Source organism: Sus scrofa, chromosome 5 (assembly GCF_000003025.6).
Source record: "Sus scrofa isolate TJ Tabasco breed Duroc chromosome 5, Sscrofa11.1, whole genome shotgun sequence".
Lineage (NCBI taxonomy): Eukaryota > Metazoa > Chordata > Mammalia > Artiodactyla > Suidae > Sus > Sus scrofa.
The window spans coordinates 12483484-12502735 of NC_010447.5; the positions used below are offsets into that span (position 1 = coordinate 12483484).

Here is a 19252-nt window from a genome sequence, read left to right on the forward strand (position 1 = left end):
TCTAGGCAGGAGGTTTGGCAGTTTTCTGCAACCTGTGGCCCCAACAGTAGGAGAAGAGCAGTAGCTAAGAATTGGCAAGATTCTGTCTCCTTGGGCCTCTTCTATTTTCTCAGTGTCCAAGTGTGTAAAGAGGGCACACTTCCCTGGTCACCATGCAGAGATTCCATCATCTGTTCATTCAACAAACATGTACTCAGGAGTTCCCTTAGGCTTGGTGTGGGAGAGCTCAGGAGACAGAGCCAGTAAGCAAGACAGACATGGGGTGGACAGGCCGGCAGGAAAGAATAGTAAACAAGTAAGGGCGCTGAAGGTTAGGAACGGAGCGTGATAGAAGGAAAATTAATTGTAAGAGAGAGGCTCAAAGGGGCTCGGAGTCCCAGACTCTCCCCCTCAACTTCCTGCAGCCCATGCATCCCACAGGCCCACAGTTCCTGATGTCCTCCAGAGCTGTTGCCTACAGGTCTCTGTAGTCTTTTCATCACCCTCCCCACACCCCCACAACTTCCTCTCCACCTTCTCCCAATCCCACAATGCCCCTCTCCCTCCAGAGGCCCCAGCCTCCTCCAGTCCCACAATCCCCATCTCCCCTCCATGCTGCCCATGTCTCTCCTGGCTCCACAGTCCCCATCTCCCTGCATAGCTCCCCCTATGTCTCTTCCAATCCCACAATCCCCCTCCCTCCATGACTCCCCCCATGCCTCCCCCAATCCCACAATCCCCCTCCCCTCCATGACTCCCCCCATGCCTCCCCAAATCCCACAATCCCCCCTCCCCTCCATGACTCCCCCCATGCCTCCCCCAAATCCCACAATCCCCCCTCCCCTCCATGACTCCCCCCATGCCTCCCCCAAATCCCACAATCCCCCCTCCCCTCCATGACTCCCCCATGCCTCCCCCAAATCCCACAATCCCCCTCCCTCCATGACTCCCCCATGCCTCCCCCAAATCCCACAATCCCCCCTCCCTCCATGACTCCCCCCATGCCTCCCCCCAATCCCACAATCCCCCCTCCCTCCATGACTCCCCCCCATGCCTCCCCCCAATCCCACAATCCCCCTCCCTCCATTACTCCCCCCATGCCTCCCCCCAATCCCACAATCCCCCCTCCCTCCATGACTCCCCCCAATGCCTCCCCCCAATCCCACAATCCCCCCTCCCTCCATGACTCCCCCCATGCCTCCCCCCAATCCCACAATCCCTCTCTCCCCTCCGTGGATCCTCCCTTGCCTCCCCCAATGCCACAGTCCCCCTCTTTCCTCCATGGCTCCCCATGTCCTTCCTCACTTCACAGTCTCCATGTCCCATCCTAACTCCCTTTCCCTGCCCCCTGTCCCCTGCCCCCACCACCCCAGCCCAAGGCTCTCCATTGCTTCCTCTGAAAATGCCCTCTGGCTCAGAGTTCTCCCTTCCCTCCCTAGCCTCGCCACTCCACACTCACACCCCCCAGAGCTCCTTACGGCACTTCCCTTCCATGGCCTTCTCCTCAAACCACAGCAGAGAGGCAGTGCTGACACAAGGCCAAGACACGTGAGGGAGAGCCCTGCGGCTGCCCCCCTCCCTGGGGTGTGGGCGGCTAATGGGAAGCACATGGCCGGGGTGACCGCAGGAGCCAGCCAGTCCTCCATCCCCGCGTGTCTGCTCCACACCCAGGACCCACAGCGCGGCAGGGCCAGGTGACTCCATGGATGGGAGCCCTGCTGTTCGCCCCCAGCCATGCCAGGCGGGCCTTCATACTCCAGCCTAGGGAGGAGCCAGCTTGGAAGTGAAGGGGAGGGAGTCTAGGGTGGACACCATTCCTCTGCCCACACTCACCCACCCCAGAAAGACCAGGTAGCTTCCAAGGATGAGTTGCATCTATACTTGCAGGTTCAGTCCTGCTCTAGAAAATAGCTCTCCCCTCAAGTCCCCTCACCAACCCCTCCTCAGAGGACATTGAAGGAGCTGAACTGCTGGCCTGTGTACTTGCTTCTAAGCAAGCGCCAGGCTGCTCCCTGGAGGAAGAAGGCTCCCACCTTCCTGAGGATGCCTGGGAGCTGCAGGCCAATACTGGGGGTATTGCCTCTCCTGAGACCCTTCCTGGCCCGCCTGCCTCTGCATCTCTGCACAGAGACCACCAGACATGAACACAGCTTTGGCACACATGCAGTCATGGATTCATTCATCCATTCATTCATCCGCTATTGAGCCCCTGCTCTGGACACCAGACCCCAAGCCAGGTGACGGGGATACAGCAGTGAACACAATAGTAGAGACACTGTCCCTTAGAGCTTCCACCTGGGAGGCGAGAGGCAATCAGCAGATGAAGGACCCCTGCACTCCCTTCCCCTCCCTCCTGGGAGTGCAGCCCCTTCTGTCTTGCTTCAGCATTATCTCTGCCCTCAAGAGCTCCTGCATCTCTGAGTTTCCTCAAAATTCCCTCTCAGGAAACAAAAATTTGTACCCGAGGGGCCAAGGCTCCCTACCTCCAGACATTCAGAGGGTCAGGAATGAAAGACCTTTCACATTAAAATAAAAGAAAAAAAAAGTGGGTTTGGACTTTAAAAAACAAGAAAACATCTTCCAAAAATGTTACAGGAGGGAGGGGAAAATGACTTTTTAGATTTTCTTTTTTTCTTTCAGAAACATTGCAGAGTTGTTTCCCTGGCTTTTCAGTTTAGAGTGGGGTCAAGGGAGATGGGGAGCTTTTTACCAAGAAGATAAAAGATATTTTTTCCCCAGTTGGGGAAAAAAAAAGACAGAAGAGATCCAAAAATACTGATTTCTTCAGCCGCCTCTGTGGTGAGGACATAAAATTTGTGGGACATGTTTTGTGAAGGTCCTCACAGTGAAATACTCGGGGGAAAGACCCTTGAACTTGTCCTCCATGACCTGTCCAAGCAATGACATTGCTCACTGGAAAAAAATGTTTCCCTGGGGAGACCAGAATGTCCACTTCCTTTGGCTATGTCCACCGTGGGGACTCCAAAATGCTCTGACCTCAGGTTCCTTGTGGCGGCTGTTTTCCACTGCAGGAAATATAGGAAACAGAAACCGGAACAGAAAGGGGTGGGCAGGTTCAGGGGAGAAAGGATAGGCCTGCGCACACTTAGACTCCACGGTTATAACTCAGCTCAGCCCACACTGCCTGAGAGACTGTCCGTGTGCCGGGCACTGGGATCCAGGATGCCAAGGACCCAGGCCCAACTCATAAGGAGCTCAGTCTGAAGACACTTTGCAGGACTGTCCGTAAGAGCATCTGCATTCACATCCTTGAGTTTGCTCTTCAGCTTCCCAACCATAGTAGGTGCTTTAGACTCACAGGCTCCTGAAAATCCCAGCTGGAAGGGTTTTTGCAGCTGCCCAAACCCCTCAGTTTACAGTTGAGGAAAACAACAGGCACATAGAGGAAAAGTGACCTGCCAAGATCACACAGCAAGTCTACAGTAGAACCAAAGCCTGGAATCCAGGTCTCCTATTTCCACAGCAAAGAGAGCTGCTCAGTGATGGGTGAGACTTGGAAGGACCATGCATGGCTTGCCAGCAGACTATCCTTGAACTTGCTACTTCTCTGATTCAGCCTTCCCACCATGACAAGGATAATGATAGTACCTGTGTCAAAGATCTGTTTTGAAGTTTGTGTGAAATTATCCATATCGAGTGCTTAGAACAGCACCTGGCACAGTGTAATGAAATATAGCCCTTCTCAGTATCCTTATCATTATGGACAGGACTTACTGTGAGGGTTTTTCATTCCTCCATTCAGCAGGCTCTTATTGAGGGCACACCTGTCTAACAGGACACAGGGCCTATCCCCAACTCAAGTGTTCACAGTCTGGTTGGGGACACACATAAACAGGAGATGACAGCACCATGGGGTAAGCTCTCCCACAGGACAAGCAAAGTGAGGACAGCAGGAAAACAGACGAGGGCTTCCCAGAGGGAGGGCTGGCCAGGTGTTCCCCTATGGGTGAGAAGGAATGAGTCTGATAACAAGTGAGCAGAGGGAATGACATGCACAAGCACCTGGACAGGGGAGAGAACCTGGGGACTCCAGAGCTTAGGAAAAGGGGTGACAAGACAGTTCATTTGATGGGGGCGGGTGGGTAAACAAGCTGCATTCCCGCAGTGAGGGAGGAGACAGAGGGGCTGCCCAGGCCCTATTCCCCCTTGAGAATTCTACAGCTGCCCGTGCCTGGAGAATTACCTGGATCATTGGCAGGCATGACTTTGGGCAAGTCCCTTCCCATCTCTGGGCCTTGATTTCCCCATCTGCAAAAAGAGCAGATGTTCAAATATGATCTCTCAGGCCTCTTCCCAATACAAGTGCTGTGCCTGCTTTGAGAAGCAGCCTGCTCCCTGTGGAAGGCGTTTGTCTCCAGGAGTATATTCTGCCAGAGCCCCAGAGAACAGGCCTTGCCTCTTCTCTCCCAACCCTGGGTCAGCGCCAACCCATGTCATTTTTTTTTTTTTTTTTTTTTTTTTTTGGTCATAACCAAGCCCCCACCTTCACTGCTTCCAGTTTGGTGGAAAATCTTGACCTTGGGCCAAAGTTCAAAGGACTAGCCCCAAGCCTGAGTGAGGGCCAAGATGGGGAAGAGGCAGAGGCGGAAACCAGCTCCCCAAAAAAAGAGCAGAAAAGGTCAGCAGAGGCTCTGAACCCTTGGTTGCATGTCTGAGGTCCAGCAAATGTAGCCTGAATTGAACTGAATCCAGGGAATTGATTTAGACCCAACTGTGGGCAAACTGGTCGTCTCCACGGGGGTCATTCCCAGCGGAGGCGCTGGGCTGGGTTTTGCATGGAGAACATTGCCATCTAGTGGTCACTTCTGTCCTGAGCGCTGAGCCCGCCCTCCTGAGCTGCACTGCTTAGCTGCCTGGCATGAGGGCTCCCTAGGCCTCCTTTCTCTTCCACAGGTGATGGACAGCTCAATGCCCCTGATTGGAGAACACGTGGAAGAAGACAAACAGCTGATGGCCGACCTCGTCGTCTCCAAAATGAGCCAACTCCTGATGCCAGGGGGCACAGTGCCCTCGCCCCTGAGGCCTTGGGTAATGTCTTTGGGAGTAAGGGAGACTGTGTAGCCATGAGAAAGGCCTGGCTGTCTGAGAATGGGAGTCCTGAGCCAGAGGAAACACCCCCATAGGGGAATTAGCCTGGGGATAAAGGAATGGGGTGTGGGCTGGCTTCTGGGGGGAGCTTGTACCCCTGCTCCTGACAGGGGAGTTTGGGAGGTTCCAAGGGGCCCTTCCTCCTCCACCATCTTGGGTAGAAAAACCTTGTTTCAACCGGGCTTTGGGTGTGTGTAGGCAGAGGTTATTAACATAAGAAACCAGTTGTCCCCTCACTGCCCTCAATCCGGGGCCTGAGCAAAGAGCAGGAGTGTGTGTGTGTGTGTGTGTGTGTGTCCGCACATGTGTGCATGAGCATGTACACGCATGCCCTCCCAGGACACCAGTCAATAGAGACTATTGCATCTCCCATTTGCCCATCCTCCAAACTCGACACGCTCCCACGGAGTTCCTCCCTTCCACAGTCCTCACCATGAATTACTAGATCATTCTCCAAAGAATTTGCTAGCTGCCTGGCTTTCTGGAAAAGCAAGTCTCAAAACCTGCACCCCCTCCCCCGACAAAAACACACCCGTGATAACAGATACAGGAATGATGGTTATGCTCTAGGGGGCTGCTGGCCGGGAGGAGGCACAGGGCGGCCTTCACTGGAAGCGTTCTATCTGGATCTGCACGGCAGGCACACGGATACATCCACATGTAAAATCTCGTGCTATATACTTACAACCTGTATGTAATTTTTACCTTAGTAATGAACAGGTATTTATATATCCCGCCCTCCCATCCGGGAAGTAAATCACTGTGGTGATCTCTTCTCTTGCTCTAGGCTCCTCAGACTAAACCAGCAAAATCCCCCGGGCAAGCCCAGCTGGGGCCTCCACTTGGACAGCCCCAGCCTCGGCCACCCACACAAGGTAAGACCCACAGGAGCCACCCACTGAGAGAAACCATCCAGCGAGGATGTTGAAATGCACTGAGGACCACAGGTGACTTCCAGAAGGCACTCTGGAAAACTCCGTCTTAATACTTTATCCCCAGATATGCAGAATGAAGGAGACTATGAGGTTTGTCACCCCCTTAAAGTCAGGAAAGGAGTAAAGTCCCTTGTGGTCTAGCAGGTGAGGATCTGGCATTGTCACTGCTGTAGCTCAGGTCACTGTCATGACACAGGCTAGATCCCTGGCCCAGGAACTTCCACCTGCCACTCGTGAGGCGGGAAAAAAAAAAAAATCAGGAAAGGAGGAAATGAAGACAGAAGGCAAATGTATTAAGCACCTTATATGTAGCAGGCACTGTGCTAGGGGCCATCCCATTTATTTTCTCATGTTCAGCCTCCCAACTTGTCAACAGCGAAAATGACAGTATTTCCTTTCTACTGAGGTGGATGTTGAGGCTTTGTCCAAGGAAGTGCAAGAAAATGGCAGGTTAACAAGTCTGGCCTTCCAGATCTGGAAAGTGCCTGGAATATTGTATATATCCTTGTCAGTTGAAATTGTTCCCCAAAAGATCTCTCAGCATTACTGCATAACTGCTGCCATTATTAGAGAATGGATGAGCTATTGATGACGAGATGAAAAGAAATCGTGGCAATAACTAACTTCTCTCAGGCTGCCACCTGCTCAGGTGTTCCCACGCTTGGGCCTGGGGAGGAGACCAGCCCATCCTCTCTTACAGTCAGAACCCTGTGGGCACACTCACTGCTCTGGTGCCAGCTTGGAGCCTCAGGGCAACTTTGCACCAAGAAGCCAGGCCAAGGAGTTCCCCCTTGTGGCTCAGCGGAAATGAATCCAACTAGTATCCATGAGGATGAGGGTTCGATTCCTGATCTCACTCAGTGGATTAAGGATCCAGCGTTGCCGTGAACTGTGGTGTAGGTCACAGACACGACTCAGATCCAGAGCTGCTGTGGCTGTGGTGTAGGCCTGCAGCTGCAGCTCTGATTCAACCCCTAGGCTGGGAACTTCCATATGCCACAGATGAAGCCCCCAAAAGAAAAAAGACAGGCCAGGCATTTGCACGGTGATCTTATAAGGCTCTGCTGGATCAAAAGTGGTACTGCCATTCTGGCCTTCCCAGTCGCTTTTCTCAAAGTAACAGATTCATTGCTTCTTGGGAAAATCAGCCTTGAGCACCAAATGGCTTCCTTTTCAGTGGGCCTTAGATAAAACACCCCATTCATCTTTCTTGTCTATGCTTCTCTTGGGAAAGCAGAACACATTTAAGAGACGGGAAATGGCATGACGTACACAACTGTGTACCAGCAAACACTGTGTTCTGCTTCAGACACAGGTAAACATGCGCTGGAGTCCACATCCAGGTCAGTCTCAGGCAACTTGCATCCCGTCTTGGAGCCTAGTTCCCCCAGTGATAAAGGAGGAAACGACGGCTGCCTCACTTGTTACGGGGAGCTGCCTGGGAGATTAAAAGTGAAGTGACCTGCAAGGTGTCGGGGGTGGAGGTGGTGCTTAGAGGGGCTAGTTCTTACTACCACTGATTTACTGTTAATAACTATTTCTATAACCTGTATATTAAAAGCCGTCTTCCTAGAAATTATAATATACATGTTGTTCTTAATGATTAATCCCATTAATAATCCTTATAACTAAGGCAGCCCCACTGCCCTCCTGCTGGGCAATAATTCTATAATTATAAATGTTCAAAAATGTCTTATTCACCACTCTTCCAGGCTCTCACTGTACCTCTGCCCTACCTTCTCCTTTCCCACTCTGCCCCAGGACTTACTTTTTTAAATCACATTTGAACAGAGCACTTTTTAAACAGAGAGCTACTGTATTCTGGTTTCCTCTCCAGCCCAGAGTAGATACGCACTTGATAAAGAGATATTATTTTAAGGTACATGAGGCTAAACACACTTTTAGTGAGTTGAAAAACAATCAATTTAAAACCAATTAAGGTAATTAAAGAAAATGCTCACTGAATTACTACTCAGATTAAAAATAACCAGCTAATTAAAACACAAAGCTTTCATTGAGTTCCCCAAATAACAAGATCACATTATTAACTTGTTTTTTTAACTCTCTACTCATTTTCAACTCAAGTGAAGTTTTCTTTTAATGAACCTCATCATTTTTTAGCACCCATCCTGCACTTAGGCAAATATTTTCTACATATAAGTTAGCGTTTTCTGTTTGCACTCAAACAAAAAATACTAAATTGTTTGCTGAAAAGCTGAAAGAAATAACTAGTGTCTCTTGATGAACCCCAGCTGTATAATAGGGACTGAATGATTAGGTAATGAATGAGTATCCAGGTTTTCCAGGATATCATCAGCCTTGTGGGGCAGAGGTGAAAGGAAGGGCGGGAGATTTAATATAAAAGTGGAAAACATGTTTTTTGGACCTGCAGTGGGTTTTCTTTAAAAAGTCATATTTAAAAAGCAGTAGCTTTGGGGAGTTCCCCTTGTGGCTCTCACACTAGTATCCATGAGGATTCAGGTTCGATCCCTAGCCTTGCCGTGAGCTGTGGTGTAGGTCACAGTCACGGCTCAGATCCCACATTGCTGGGGCTGTGGTATGGGCCACCAGCTATAGCTCCAATTCAACCCCTAGCCCAGGAACTTCCATATGCCATGGGGAAAAAAAGCAGCCCTAAAAAGCAAAAAAAAAAAAAAATTTAAAGCAAAAAAAGTCAGGAGCTTTGGCTTTCCCACTGTGGCACAGTCGGTAAAGGTCTGGCTTGTTTCTGGGGCATTGCTGGTTCCATCTCTGGCTCAGTGGATTAAGGATCCTGTGTTGCCACAGCTGTAGCAGCAAAGGTCAGAGATGCCACTCAGATTCGATCCCTGGCGTGGAAACTTCCATATGCATCAGTGTAACCAAAAAAGGAAGGAAATAAATAAACAAACAAATAAACAAACAGGAGCTTTTACATAAACTTCTAGGTTTTCAGATTCTCTTGGTAGGGCGGGAGCTTTAGAAACAATGGACCTGCAGAGCAACGCTCACTGACATTCGGTAACAGCTGATCCCTTGGATGGAGCAAGGATCCCTCCATTTGCCTCAGGCCCTACTCCTCCCTAGTGGCACTTCCACAGTGACACAGTGTCAATTGCCATTTTCTTCAGACTTGTATCTCTTTAGATAAGTCTCTGAACTGTGTTTGTACCTCAAGTGGGAAAGTTTTTTAAAACCACAAGGTTTTTCTGACACTTGCCTGCTTCATTTACTTATGAATCTGCCTGGCCCTATAAGTGTTTGAGTTTTGTTATCAATGGATCCTCCAATCTACTGGGACATATAGTCATGAAAGAGGTTAAAAATGAATCAAGTCATGGGCAGTCCATTGCTAAATCGGTGCAGTAATTCAGTCTAACCTGGAAAATGTCACGCAGGCTCACAGAGATTCAAATTGGGAGGGATGTTTGATGACTATAGTCCTTTTATAAACAAGGGTCCAGAGAGGAGTGACTTACCCATGGTCACATAGCAAGTTAATGGCAAGGCTTGGAGTCAGGACCTAGGGCTCTGCCACTAGATATGCAGGTCGTGCCCTCTGCAAAGAGCCCAACTGGGACAATCCGAGGGGGGAGGTTGGCTGAAATCTAGTCCCTGTTCCCTTTGCACCTGGCTCAGAGCTGCTGCCACTGGAGGAAAGCACCTTTTCTTAATTTGCACAAAGTGCCGCCCTGTGTGGTATAGTAAAGAAAAGAAAAAGAAAACAGCTTTGAGTCAGAGAGATCTAGGTTTGAAACTAGGCTCCTTCCCTTGCTGGAAGTGACACTGAGCAACTCACAGGGACTGAGTTTCTTTGTACAATGAGGATAGTAATAATGCCTAACCCACAGAGCTGTGATGGTGCCCAGCCACAGCCAGGACATAATAAAGGGGGCCCAGTAGACACTTGTGGAGTTCACACTGGTGGAAGCCACACTATGAAAGGGTTCACGTGGAGTTCCCCATTGGGCTCAGTGGGTTAAGAACCCGGCTAGTATCCATAAGGACACAGGTTTGATCCCTGGCCTTGATCAGTGGGTTCAGGATCTGGCATTGCTGTGAGCCATGGTATGGGTCACAGACGCAACTCAGATCTGGCTGTGGCACAGGCCGGCAGCTGCAGCTCCGATTCAACCCCTAGCCCAGAACTTCCATATGCCACAGGTGCAGCCCTAAAAAGATAAAAAAGAAAAAAAGGGGGGGAGTCTCACAGATGACCTGGAGCCCATTTTAACTCCCAGTCTCCTATCCTCTCAACAAAGCATGGTGAGAATAACCCTGGTGCACCCCACTCCCCGGGAGCTGGTGTGTCCGAGGGAAGAGACCAGCAGGCAGCTAGTCTGCTTCAGCAAGTGCCTTTCACAGTCAGCAGTCCTGACACCTGGGTAAGAGGGTGAGGAGAGTGCACCTTGCTTGCTTGGGGCCTTAGAATTCCACTCAAGGTTATTTCTGGCAGCTGAAACCTCTGAGCTTGTGATACCCCTTCATTTGTAGGTAAAAACCTATATACTCTGTGCAGCGAGATGAAGCCAAGCTCCTCAGTGGGCTTTCTGTGGTCACCCCTTCTGGTTATGAAACCTTACCGAGGCTCTTTCCACCTTAGTATGATGAGATGAATGGTGTCTTCCCACCAACCTCTCTCTAGATCAAATGACATATTGTTTTTGAAAGATCTTAGAAAAGTTTAGAGAGCTATCCAAAAGTAAGGGATAATTATTTCCATTGTTTCAAAAGTAATACATCTTCAGTGTGGAAAACATCAGTGAGCAGAAGGAAGAGAATGTGAGTCCCTCGTGATGGCACCACTCTTGTCATCATTGCTCATTGCCTCATTACTCGGAGGAGGAAAAGCAGGAGCACCACCTGGGAGCTTGTTAGTAATGCAGACCTCACCTGTGTCTGTCTGCTTGGCTGCTGTGACAAAATACCATAGACCGGTGGCTTCAGCAACAGACATTTATTTTCTCACAGTAATGGCGGCTGGAAGTCCAAGATCAAGGTGCTGGCAGGGGTGAAGCTTCTCCCCAGGGCTTGCAGAGAGAACCTCCTCCCTGTGTCTTCATGTGGCTTTTCCTGTGTGTGTGCAGGTCCCTGGCCTCTCTCTCTTCTTTATAAGGATGCCAGTCCTATTGGGTTAGGGCTGCACCTTTATGACATCATTTAACAGTAATTGCCTCCTTTAAGGACCTATTTCCAAGTATAGTCACAGGGAGGTTTTGGACTCCAACATACGAATTTTTTAAGGGGACACAGTTCAGCTCAAACACCACTCCAGACCTACTGTATTAGAATCTTTATTTTGACAAGCTGCCCTGGTGATTCATATGCCATTAAAGTCTGAGACACACTGATTTTAAAGCATAACCTCCCAGTCTTTCTTTTTTACTTAGCTATATATAGAGAGAGAGAGATATGCAAAAATGGAATTAAACTAAATAATGTTTTATAAGCTGCTTTTTTGGTCTAGCAGTATATATTTAGCCACCTATTATCCACAATATCCCATGTCATTTAATATTATTCTGCCATGTCATATGATAACCATAGCATTTTCTATTAGGTGAATGTATCTTAAAGTTCCTAGTCAATTCCCCTGTGGTTAGGCTTTTGTGTTGTTTTCAGCTTTTCACTGTTACAAAAAACACTATAATTAACATCCTTGAAGCGATACTTGTGCACAGAGATATTTATCCTTAAAAAACTTGAATGTAATGACTTTTCCTCCCTGTAGGGGGCCCTCGCCAAGCTCAGTCTCCTCAGCCCCCAAGATCTGGAAGCCCCTCCCAGCAGAGGCTCTCCCCACAAGGCCAGCAACCCCTGAGCCCCTCATCTGGATCGCCACAGCAGCAGAGATCACCAGGCTCTCCACAGCTATCCCGAGCATCTGGGGGCAGCTCTCCAAACCAGGCCTCCAAGCCAGGCACCACCCTTACCTCACAGTCCCGGCCCCCTGTGCAGGGCCGCAGCACCTCCCAGCAGGGTGAAGAGTCCAAGAAGCCAGCACCACCCCACCCCCATCTCAAGTAAGTGCTTTGGGAACTGAGAAAGCTATAGGGGTGGACCTCTAGGGGTGTGGGCAGAGGTGGGCTGGCTCAGGGTCAAGGACTTGGAGTCAAAGGAAGACTCAGAGAGGCCTCACTCAGACTTTAAATGGGTAGAAGGCAGCCTGGAGCATGGAACTTGCATGGCAGGCAGGGCCCAGGTGGTGAGAGTATAGATTAGGCCCCTTTGTGAGCCTCCATTTATCCATGTAACAGTTATCTCCTGCTACAGAACAAACCACCCAGAAACAGCAGCTTTAGAAAATAAGCATTTTCTTTGTTCTTTTTTTTTTTTTTTTGTCTTTATAGTGCCACATCCATGGCATATTGAAGTTTCCAGCCTAGGTCAAATCAGAGCTATAGCTGCCAGCCTAAGCCACAGCCACAGGAATGTGGGATCCAAGCCAAGTCTGTGACCTACACCACAGCTCACAGCAACGCCGGATCCTTAACCCACTGAGGGAGACCAGGGATCGAACCCATGTCCTCATGAATATCAGTCTGGTTCACTGAGCCATGACGTGAACTCCTGTTCATAATTTTTTAGTTCAGCAGTTTGTTCTGAGTTTGGCTCAGCTAGAGGATCTTTTGCTGGTCTCTCCTGTTGCCCGGTAATGCGCAGCTGTATTTGAATTTCAGATAAACAATGAATTACTTTGAGTAGAGGTATACCCTCAAATATTGTATGGGATATACTTATACAAAAAAAGGGGGGTTTTAATCTGAGTTTCAAATTTAACTGGTCTCTTCTGTTTTCACTTACTCAATGTAGCAGCTCTCCTCTCCTGGGATCACTCTTGCAGCTACAGTCATCTGGCCACTTATCTGGGGCTGGATGGTCCAAGAGGGCCTCCTGCACACATCTGCCTGTTGGTGCGGCCTGTCCACTGAGCCTCTCACTCTCCTTGGGCCTCATCCTCCAGTAGGCTGGGCCCAGCTTCCTCACATGGTAGAATTAGGTTCTAAAAAGCGAAACTAGACACTTCAAGGCCTTTGAAGCCGCACGATGTCATTTCATACCATCACATGGTTTTGGTCAAACAAGTCACATGGTTGAGCCCAGATTAAAGAGGTGGGGAGACAGGCCCTTGATGGGAGAACCTGCAAAGTCACATTGCGAAAGGCTAAATTACAGAGACGGGAGGAAGTGTTGCTGAATTTTGTAAAAAATCCATCCCGCACATACACATCCTCTTTCCTGTTTCCGCTCAAGCCCATCTCCCTCTCTCTCTCCGTGGCATGTAGAAGTTCCCCCGCCAGGGAACCCATCTCAGCACCCAAACTGCAGCAGTGACCATGTCAATTCCTTAACTGCTAGGCCACCAGGGAAGTCCTCAAGCCCATCTCTTGGTGTGAGGTCAAAAGAGAGATCCCACATGTGTTTTCTTTGGAAAGTTCCTTCCTTCCTTCATCTCCAGACACTAATACTAAGAATCATAATTTCATCACTAACCTCTATTATCTACTTACTGTGTACCAAGCACTTTACCTACTTGGTTTGTTCTTCTTAATTCTCACAAGCTTAGGAGTTACTAGCTATTCTTATCCCCATTTTACAGGTGAGTAAGCAGAAAAAGAGATTGATAACTTGCCAAAGTTTCCACGGTTAAGAAGTAGAAGAGCTAGGGTTGAACAGAGGCCCTCCAACCTAGGGGTCATGCTAACCATAGCTTTTCTACATTCGCGTGGTTCCAAGGTCTAAAGGATGGGGATGTTTGTATTGAAACCCTCATGCCCACCTCATTCCCATCCAGTCACTTCCTGCCCCCTGCTCCCCAGAGGCAACCATTTTGGTTAGCTCCTTGCATGTTCCTGCCTTATGCAAACACAAAGATATATGTTCTGATTCCCCCCGCTTCTTTATGAAATCAGCAGTACTCACTATCCATGCCATCCTGCTCCTTGCTTTCACATTTAACAATAAATCCTGGAGCTCTTCCACTCAGTTCATTGACATTTTCTCGCTCTCACAACTGTATAGTATTCCAGGTATAGTTGTACTATAATGTATCTAACTAATCCACCAGAAATGGAAATTTGGTTTGCTCTTATATTAGAAGGCTGCAGTGAATAGCCTTGAAAACACGCTGTTTCTTACATGCGTGGGATCAGCTGTATAGAAAATACCTGGCATAGTATCGCTGGATCAAAGGACACGTGCATTTTTAGTTTATCAGCATGTGGTCCTTCAGCAATAGGCATAGCGGCTGACAGCACAGACTCTAGAGTCAGACCACCTGGGTTCAGTTTCAGCTCTGCTGCTGAAAAGCTGGGCGATCTCAGAAAGTTACTCACCCTCTCTGTGCTTAAATTTCGTCACATGCAAAACAGGAACAATAGTACTTACCCCACAGGGCTCTCATAAAGATTAAAACGAGTTTAGGCACAGTTAGTGCTTAGAAGGCTGCTGGCACCATACAGGTGCATCTGTGACAGCCTGTCATGTGTGAAAATAAGCACAGGACAGATGAGGGCTTTGGGATTTAAGCCAGGTTTCGAAACCAACCTTACAGTAATCTAGCTAAAAACACTAAAATATTTTGCATTGTTGCTCTAAGGTATTATTTGGTTCAGTTCGAGTCAGCAGGTATTTATCGGATGCCCACTCTGGATAACACCCCTAAAAGGCCCTGCTTGGAAGAGGATTTCAGTTCTCTAACGTGATGACAAGGCCATGTGTAGATCTCTTCCCATGGTTGTCACCTCCCCTGGACTGTGAGCCCCTTTGAAGGCAGGGCCTGGATCTCATTTATCACCTAGCATTAGGCTTGCACAAAGGGTCAGACACTGGTGTTCAAATAGTAGCACCATGAGAATTCCAGAATGGGCTGGATCCAGCAATAAAGGCTCCAGGGAAGAGTTGGAATTAAAGCCCAGAATGTCGGGGCTAGAGAGGCCTGGGGGTGGGTGAGACTACGAGGGTAAGGAGGCCCTGGGCAGTGAGTTGCTTGCTCACAGCCAGAGGGGTAGATGGCAGACAGGTCTAGAACACAGACTCCTGAGTCCTGAACTGGTGCTAGAAAGCATAAGAGAAACAACCATAACAGCACTTGATAGTACAGCACTTTACAGTTTACCAAGTGGATTTATACTTAGAGGCAGGAAAGCTGCTCAAGTCTCCCACTGGTCACACCTGCTGTCTGAGCAGCCAGGTTCTATGGAAGGAATGGGGGGCTTGGATGCTGCCCTGTTACTTGCTGTGTGCCCCAATTTCTGTGCCTAAAAATGGAGGCTACCAGTAAGCACCTTGCAGGTTAATTGTGTGGAAGCATCATGGAAGCTTTGGGATGTCTGGATTCTGGTCTTAATATCCTGTTGGGGTGGGGCTAACCCAGTTGGCTTGCAGTCAAGCCCCCCGACTCATTTCCAGGGGTCCCCAGGCCTTGTGGCCCCCAATCTCCCTTGCCTTTCTGTTTCAGCAAATCCCAGTCCCTGACGAACAGCCTCAGCACATCGGACACCACCCAGCGCGGGACCCCAAGTGAGGACGAGGCCAAGGCCGAAACCATCCGCAACCTGAGGAAGTCTTTTGCCAGCCTGTTCTCTGACTAGCCCCGTCCAGTCTGGGAGCGGGGTGCTCGTTACACTCCCCGCCCTCCTGCTCCATCACCCATCTCAGCCTTGGTTCCCGACGGAACAGAATGGAGGGCCTGAGAATATACTTCCAATGCCTTTGATCCAGGAACTGAGTATCCACATGTGTTCCACTCCCCTTTACAGTGACGTTCTGTCATTGTCCAACTGAGCGCTGGGCCTTTGAGAGCCTCCAGGTTCTCCAAACAGGCCTTCAAGACGGGCGTCACCTCAACCTGCCCACCCAGATGCTTGCTTCCCTGCCTCAGATAACCAAGTGCACTGTCTGTGTGTGGCTAGTTTTGACATTTCTTGTTAGTGTTTTGCTTGCCTTTGGGAAGGGCCCCTCTGAGCCTTGCCCCACCTCTATCAAGTGCAGACTGTAGTCAGACCTCAGCAATGTAGGAGGCAATAAGCTTTTGACAGTGTTTTGCAAACAAAAGGAGAACAGCCCAGCCAGGGAAACCTACCATCTACCCTGGCTAGTTCATCCAGGCTCAAGAGACAGCCCCGCAGACCAGGCAGGCCAAGGTCCCATCATACCCACCACCAGTGGATCCCGAGCACCATGAAAAAAATCCAGATCCTGTGTGACACGTGAGGTCTTTCACAACACAACAGAAGCAGGGCAGACTTTGCAATGCTGTCACGCCCAGGTGCTGTCCTAAATGGGACAGCCAAGAGCAGACCACGGGTTCTCTTAGGAGTCATTGCCAGTTCCCAGTGGGGGAAGATGCCTTCACTTCCCAAGGAAGGAGTTAGATTAGGGCTCCTCCACCCAGTCTGCATTACACCGCTGTTTGGTCTCTCTGAATTCCCACCAGGACTGTTGTTTCCTCTTCAAGGATATGCAAGGAACCAGAGGCAAGGAGCAGATCGATGACACAGGATCAGAAAGTGCAATGAAGTCACTTCCAGCTCGGCGTTACACAGACTGTGTACAACAAGGCATTGGTAGGTTACTCAATTACAGAACGGTCCCCCTGGTCAAACATGTTTAGGAAACACTGTTTATATTTTAAATTTTTTTAGAAGGATAGTAGATGTTACAGGCTCTGGGAATTCCTGCAGTAAAGAAATTAGCTTTAACTTTAACCCACACTTATTTGACAAGTTAACCACAGAGCTGGAAAACGTAGGCCTGTCTCCCTTTCCAGTGTTCTTCTCCCTACATCAGACGCCTCGTGATCAGATGGAGCACAGGGATGTCCCAAACCACCACGCACCTGGTGCTAGAAACGTTGTAGGTGCCAGAACCAGCCTCCTGGTTCCAAAAAGAGCTGAGGATATTAGACAGCCACGCTAGCCCCTTCCAGCCCACTTTGCAACATGAGGCATGTCTTCCCCTCACTGTTGCCAGGGAAGAGAGAGAAGAAAGTAAAAAGGAGTGTCCTTGGCTTGGAGCTGCATTCTGAGTAAAAGCATGCGGGCAACTTGTGGGGCAGGGGGTAGCACCACAAAACCACGTGTTTTAGGAGATTAAGAACGCAGGAAATACATGAGGCAATTGTCACTTTTCTACACCGGAAATTAAGATCAGAAGATGAACTCAAGCTGTCTCACCCCATTCTCACTTAGTAATAAAATACAGCCCAAGACAAACAACAAAGTGGTGATAGGCTAGACAAAATTTCTCAAAGCGTGGGTCACCGCCACGGGCGTAGCCAGCTTCATTTCACACCAAAGGAGCTAGACTTACTGGTCATAGGCCCAGAAGCTGTGTCTTTGTCAGTCTCCTAAGTGTTCTGAACGCGTGTTGAAGTTAGAAAACCGCTAACGAGAAATGCATGGGATTGCGGCTACGCGAGAAATGGTGCTGGTGGATCGTTACAGCCGGCACCCTCTCCTTTGCTGAGCAACACTAGTGGCTCCAAAAACAGTGATTACATGGCTTAAATGTTCCCACTTTCCTGTATTCTGTCCCTTGTCCCTAAAAGCATCCCAACATTCAAACCCTATTTCCCAGATATCCCAGTACAGTCACACAGGATCCTTTATCAGGCCAGGCACCTCGGTTTTTATAACCATGTGCAGGTGATCCATGACATAAGAATGAGTTTTAGAATCAACACATTGAAATAAATCTTCTGGTTGGTGTGTGCATGAATGTAGAGACCACTGAGCCCCAGATGGATGGTTTCCTCACACGGGCACATGTTCCCCCAAACACTCAACCTTTAATCATTGGGGCATTTTTTAAATGAGAAAGGACAAAACGAAGGCAGGCGGGAGTTACACTGTAGAGATTCGGAAAGGTTGTGTTTGTTATTTTTTGCTTTGTTTCACAACTTGGACCCAAAGAAAAGCTAGCATTTTCCCTCCAAGCTGACTCGATGAGGCTGAAACATGACAAAGATTCGTTTGGTTTGTGCTGACATGCAGCACAACGAACAGGGAGTTTAAAATGCGGCCTCAGTGGACTCCTCCACCAGCCGCAGAAAAGATCTTCTTCCAGACCTTCCTCCTGTCAGCGTGATAAAAGGCACTGTCGTTTGATGAAATGCCGAGTCAGCTTTCGAGGGGCACTGGGACGTCCGTATTCTTTCTCTTCCATGAATCCCCTGTGTCCTCTTCGTCGTCACCACACCGCCCCCTGGCCCAGTCCCTGCTGAGGGGGCAGTCAGGTCTACCTTTCCAGAACTACGGGGGTGATGGGCCTTCACTCCCCTGGTAACAAATACAGTAGCAAGTCCCATGAGCCTGAATATCAGCTACTTTCTGGAAGTTCTCATCTGAATCTGCTGTGAAAGGAGCTCAGGGGAAAGATAGCTGGTGCAGGCATCTCGTGAACAAGCTCTGTGGGCACAGCATTGTTCAGCGCCCGGCAGGTGCCTAGGATGTGTATTAGGTTGGCAACTATGAAATAAATAAAATGCAAATGAAGAGTGAAGAAAAAGGCTGGTTTTCTAAGAGTATCAATGTGAGGAAGTCACTTGCCCAGGAACAGAATCAAACCAACCGAGAAATGAATAAAATGAGATAGGCTGAAGGACATCTATGGCCTTTTTTTACCTATGGGAGCAAGCAGAGGGCCATGAGACCTCCCCCATCAGCAAGCAGAGGACCGTGAGCAAGCAGAGGGCCCCCATGAGTGGGGCCCCCACAGAGGCGTGTTGACAGGCTGGGAGCAAAAGGGGCGCAGTGCGTTGTCAGCATCAATCAGGAGGGATGGCCAGCAGACCAGGACAATAGCAAAGCTTGTCCAGCTAAGACTCGGGACCCAGGGGTCCCATCCAGCCCATACACTACACAGCAGACCACCGCAGAGCTCTCCAGACAGCAGAGCCTAGCTGGAGTCACCCTGCAGGCACCCCGTGTCCTTTCAGAACCACCCCCCCTCCGCCCCCCGCCAGCTCTCCTGCTTCATCCAGCTTCATAAAACAGGTTGGTGGCTCCTTTGGTTTTATGTGTTTAGAGTTGGTGAAAGGACACAGGTTCCAGTCCCAGTGTAGTGAGTTTAGTCAGCCTCGCAGACACAAGCAGTAATTTAATTATGCCGGATGAACAGCTCGGGGCCTAAGAGCATCTACTCGTGTGTCGCCTGGTTTTCTTTATCTTAGAGAGCACGCTGGCTGGTTAACTACACCAAGTGTCGACAGCTGCCCCCAACTCCAAGGCAGTCACTCATTAAATCCA

The 19252-nt window shown here is 49.4% G+C and overlaps 1 protein-coding gene across 4 annotated transcripts in view; it reads left to right on the forward strand.

Annotated features, from left to right (window-relative positions):
- SYN3 (synapsin III) overlaps positions 1-18512 on the forward strand; it is a 484255-nt gene extending 465743 nt beyond the window's left edge. For 3 of the 4 annotated variants that reach the window (XM_021091550.1, XM_021091552.1, XM_021091549.1), the window contains exons 12-15: positions 4894-5028; positions 5876-5963; positions 11734-12025; positions 15463-15595. In XM_021091550.1, the coding sequence (XP_020947209.1) occupies positions 4894-5028; positions 5876-5963; positions 11734-12025; positions 15463-15595 (648 nt within the window). Of the gene's footprint in view, positions 1-4893; positions 5029-5875; positions 5964-11733; positions 12026-15462 lie in introns of all 4 variants that reach the window. The other variant, XM_021091548.1, reaches the window with a different exon arrangement.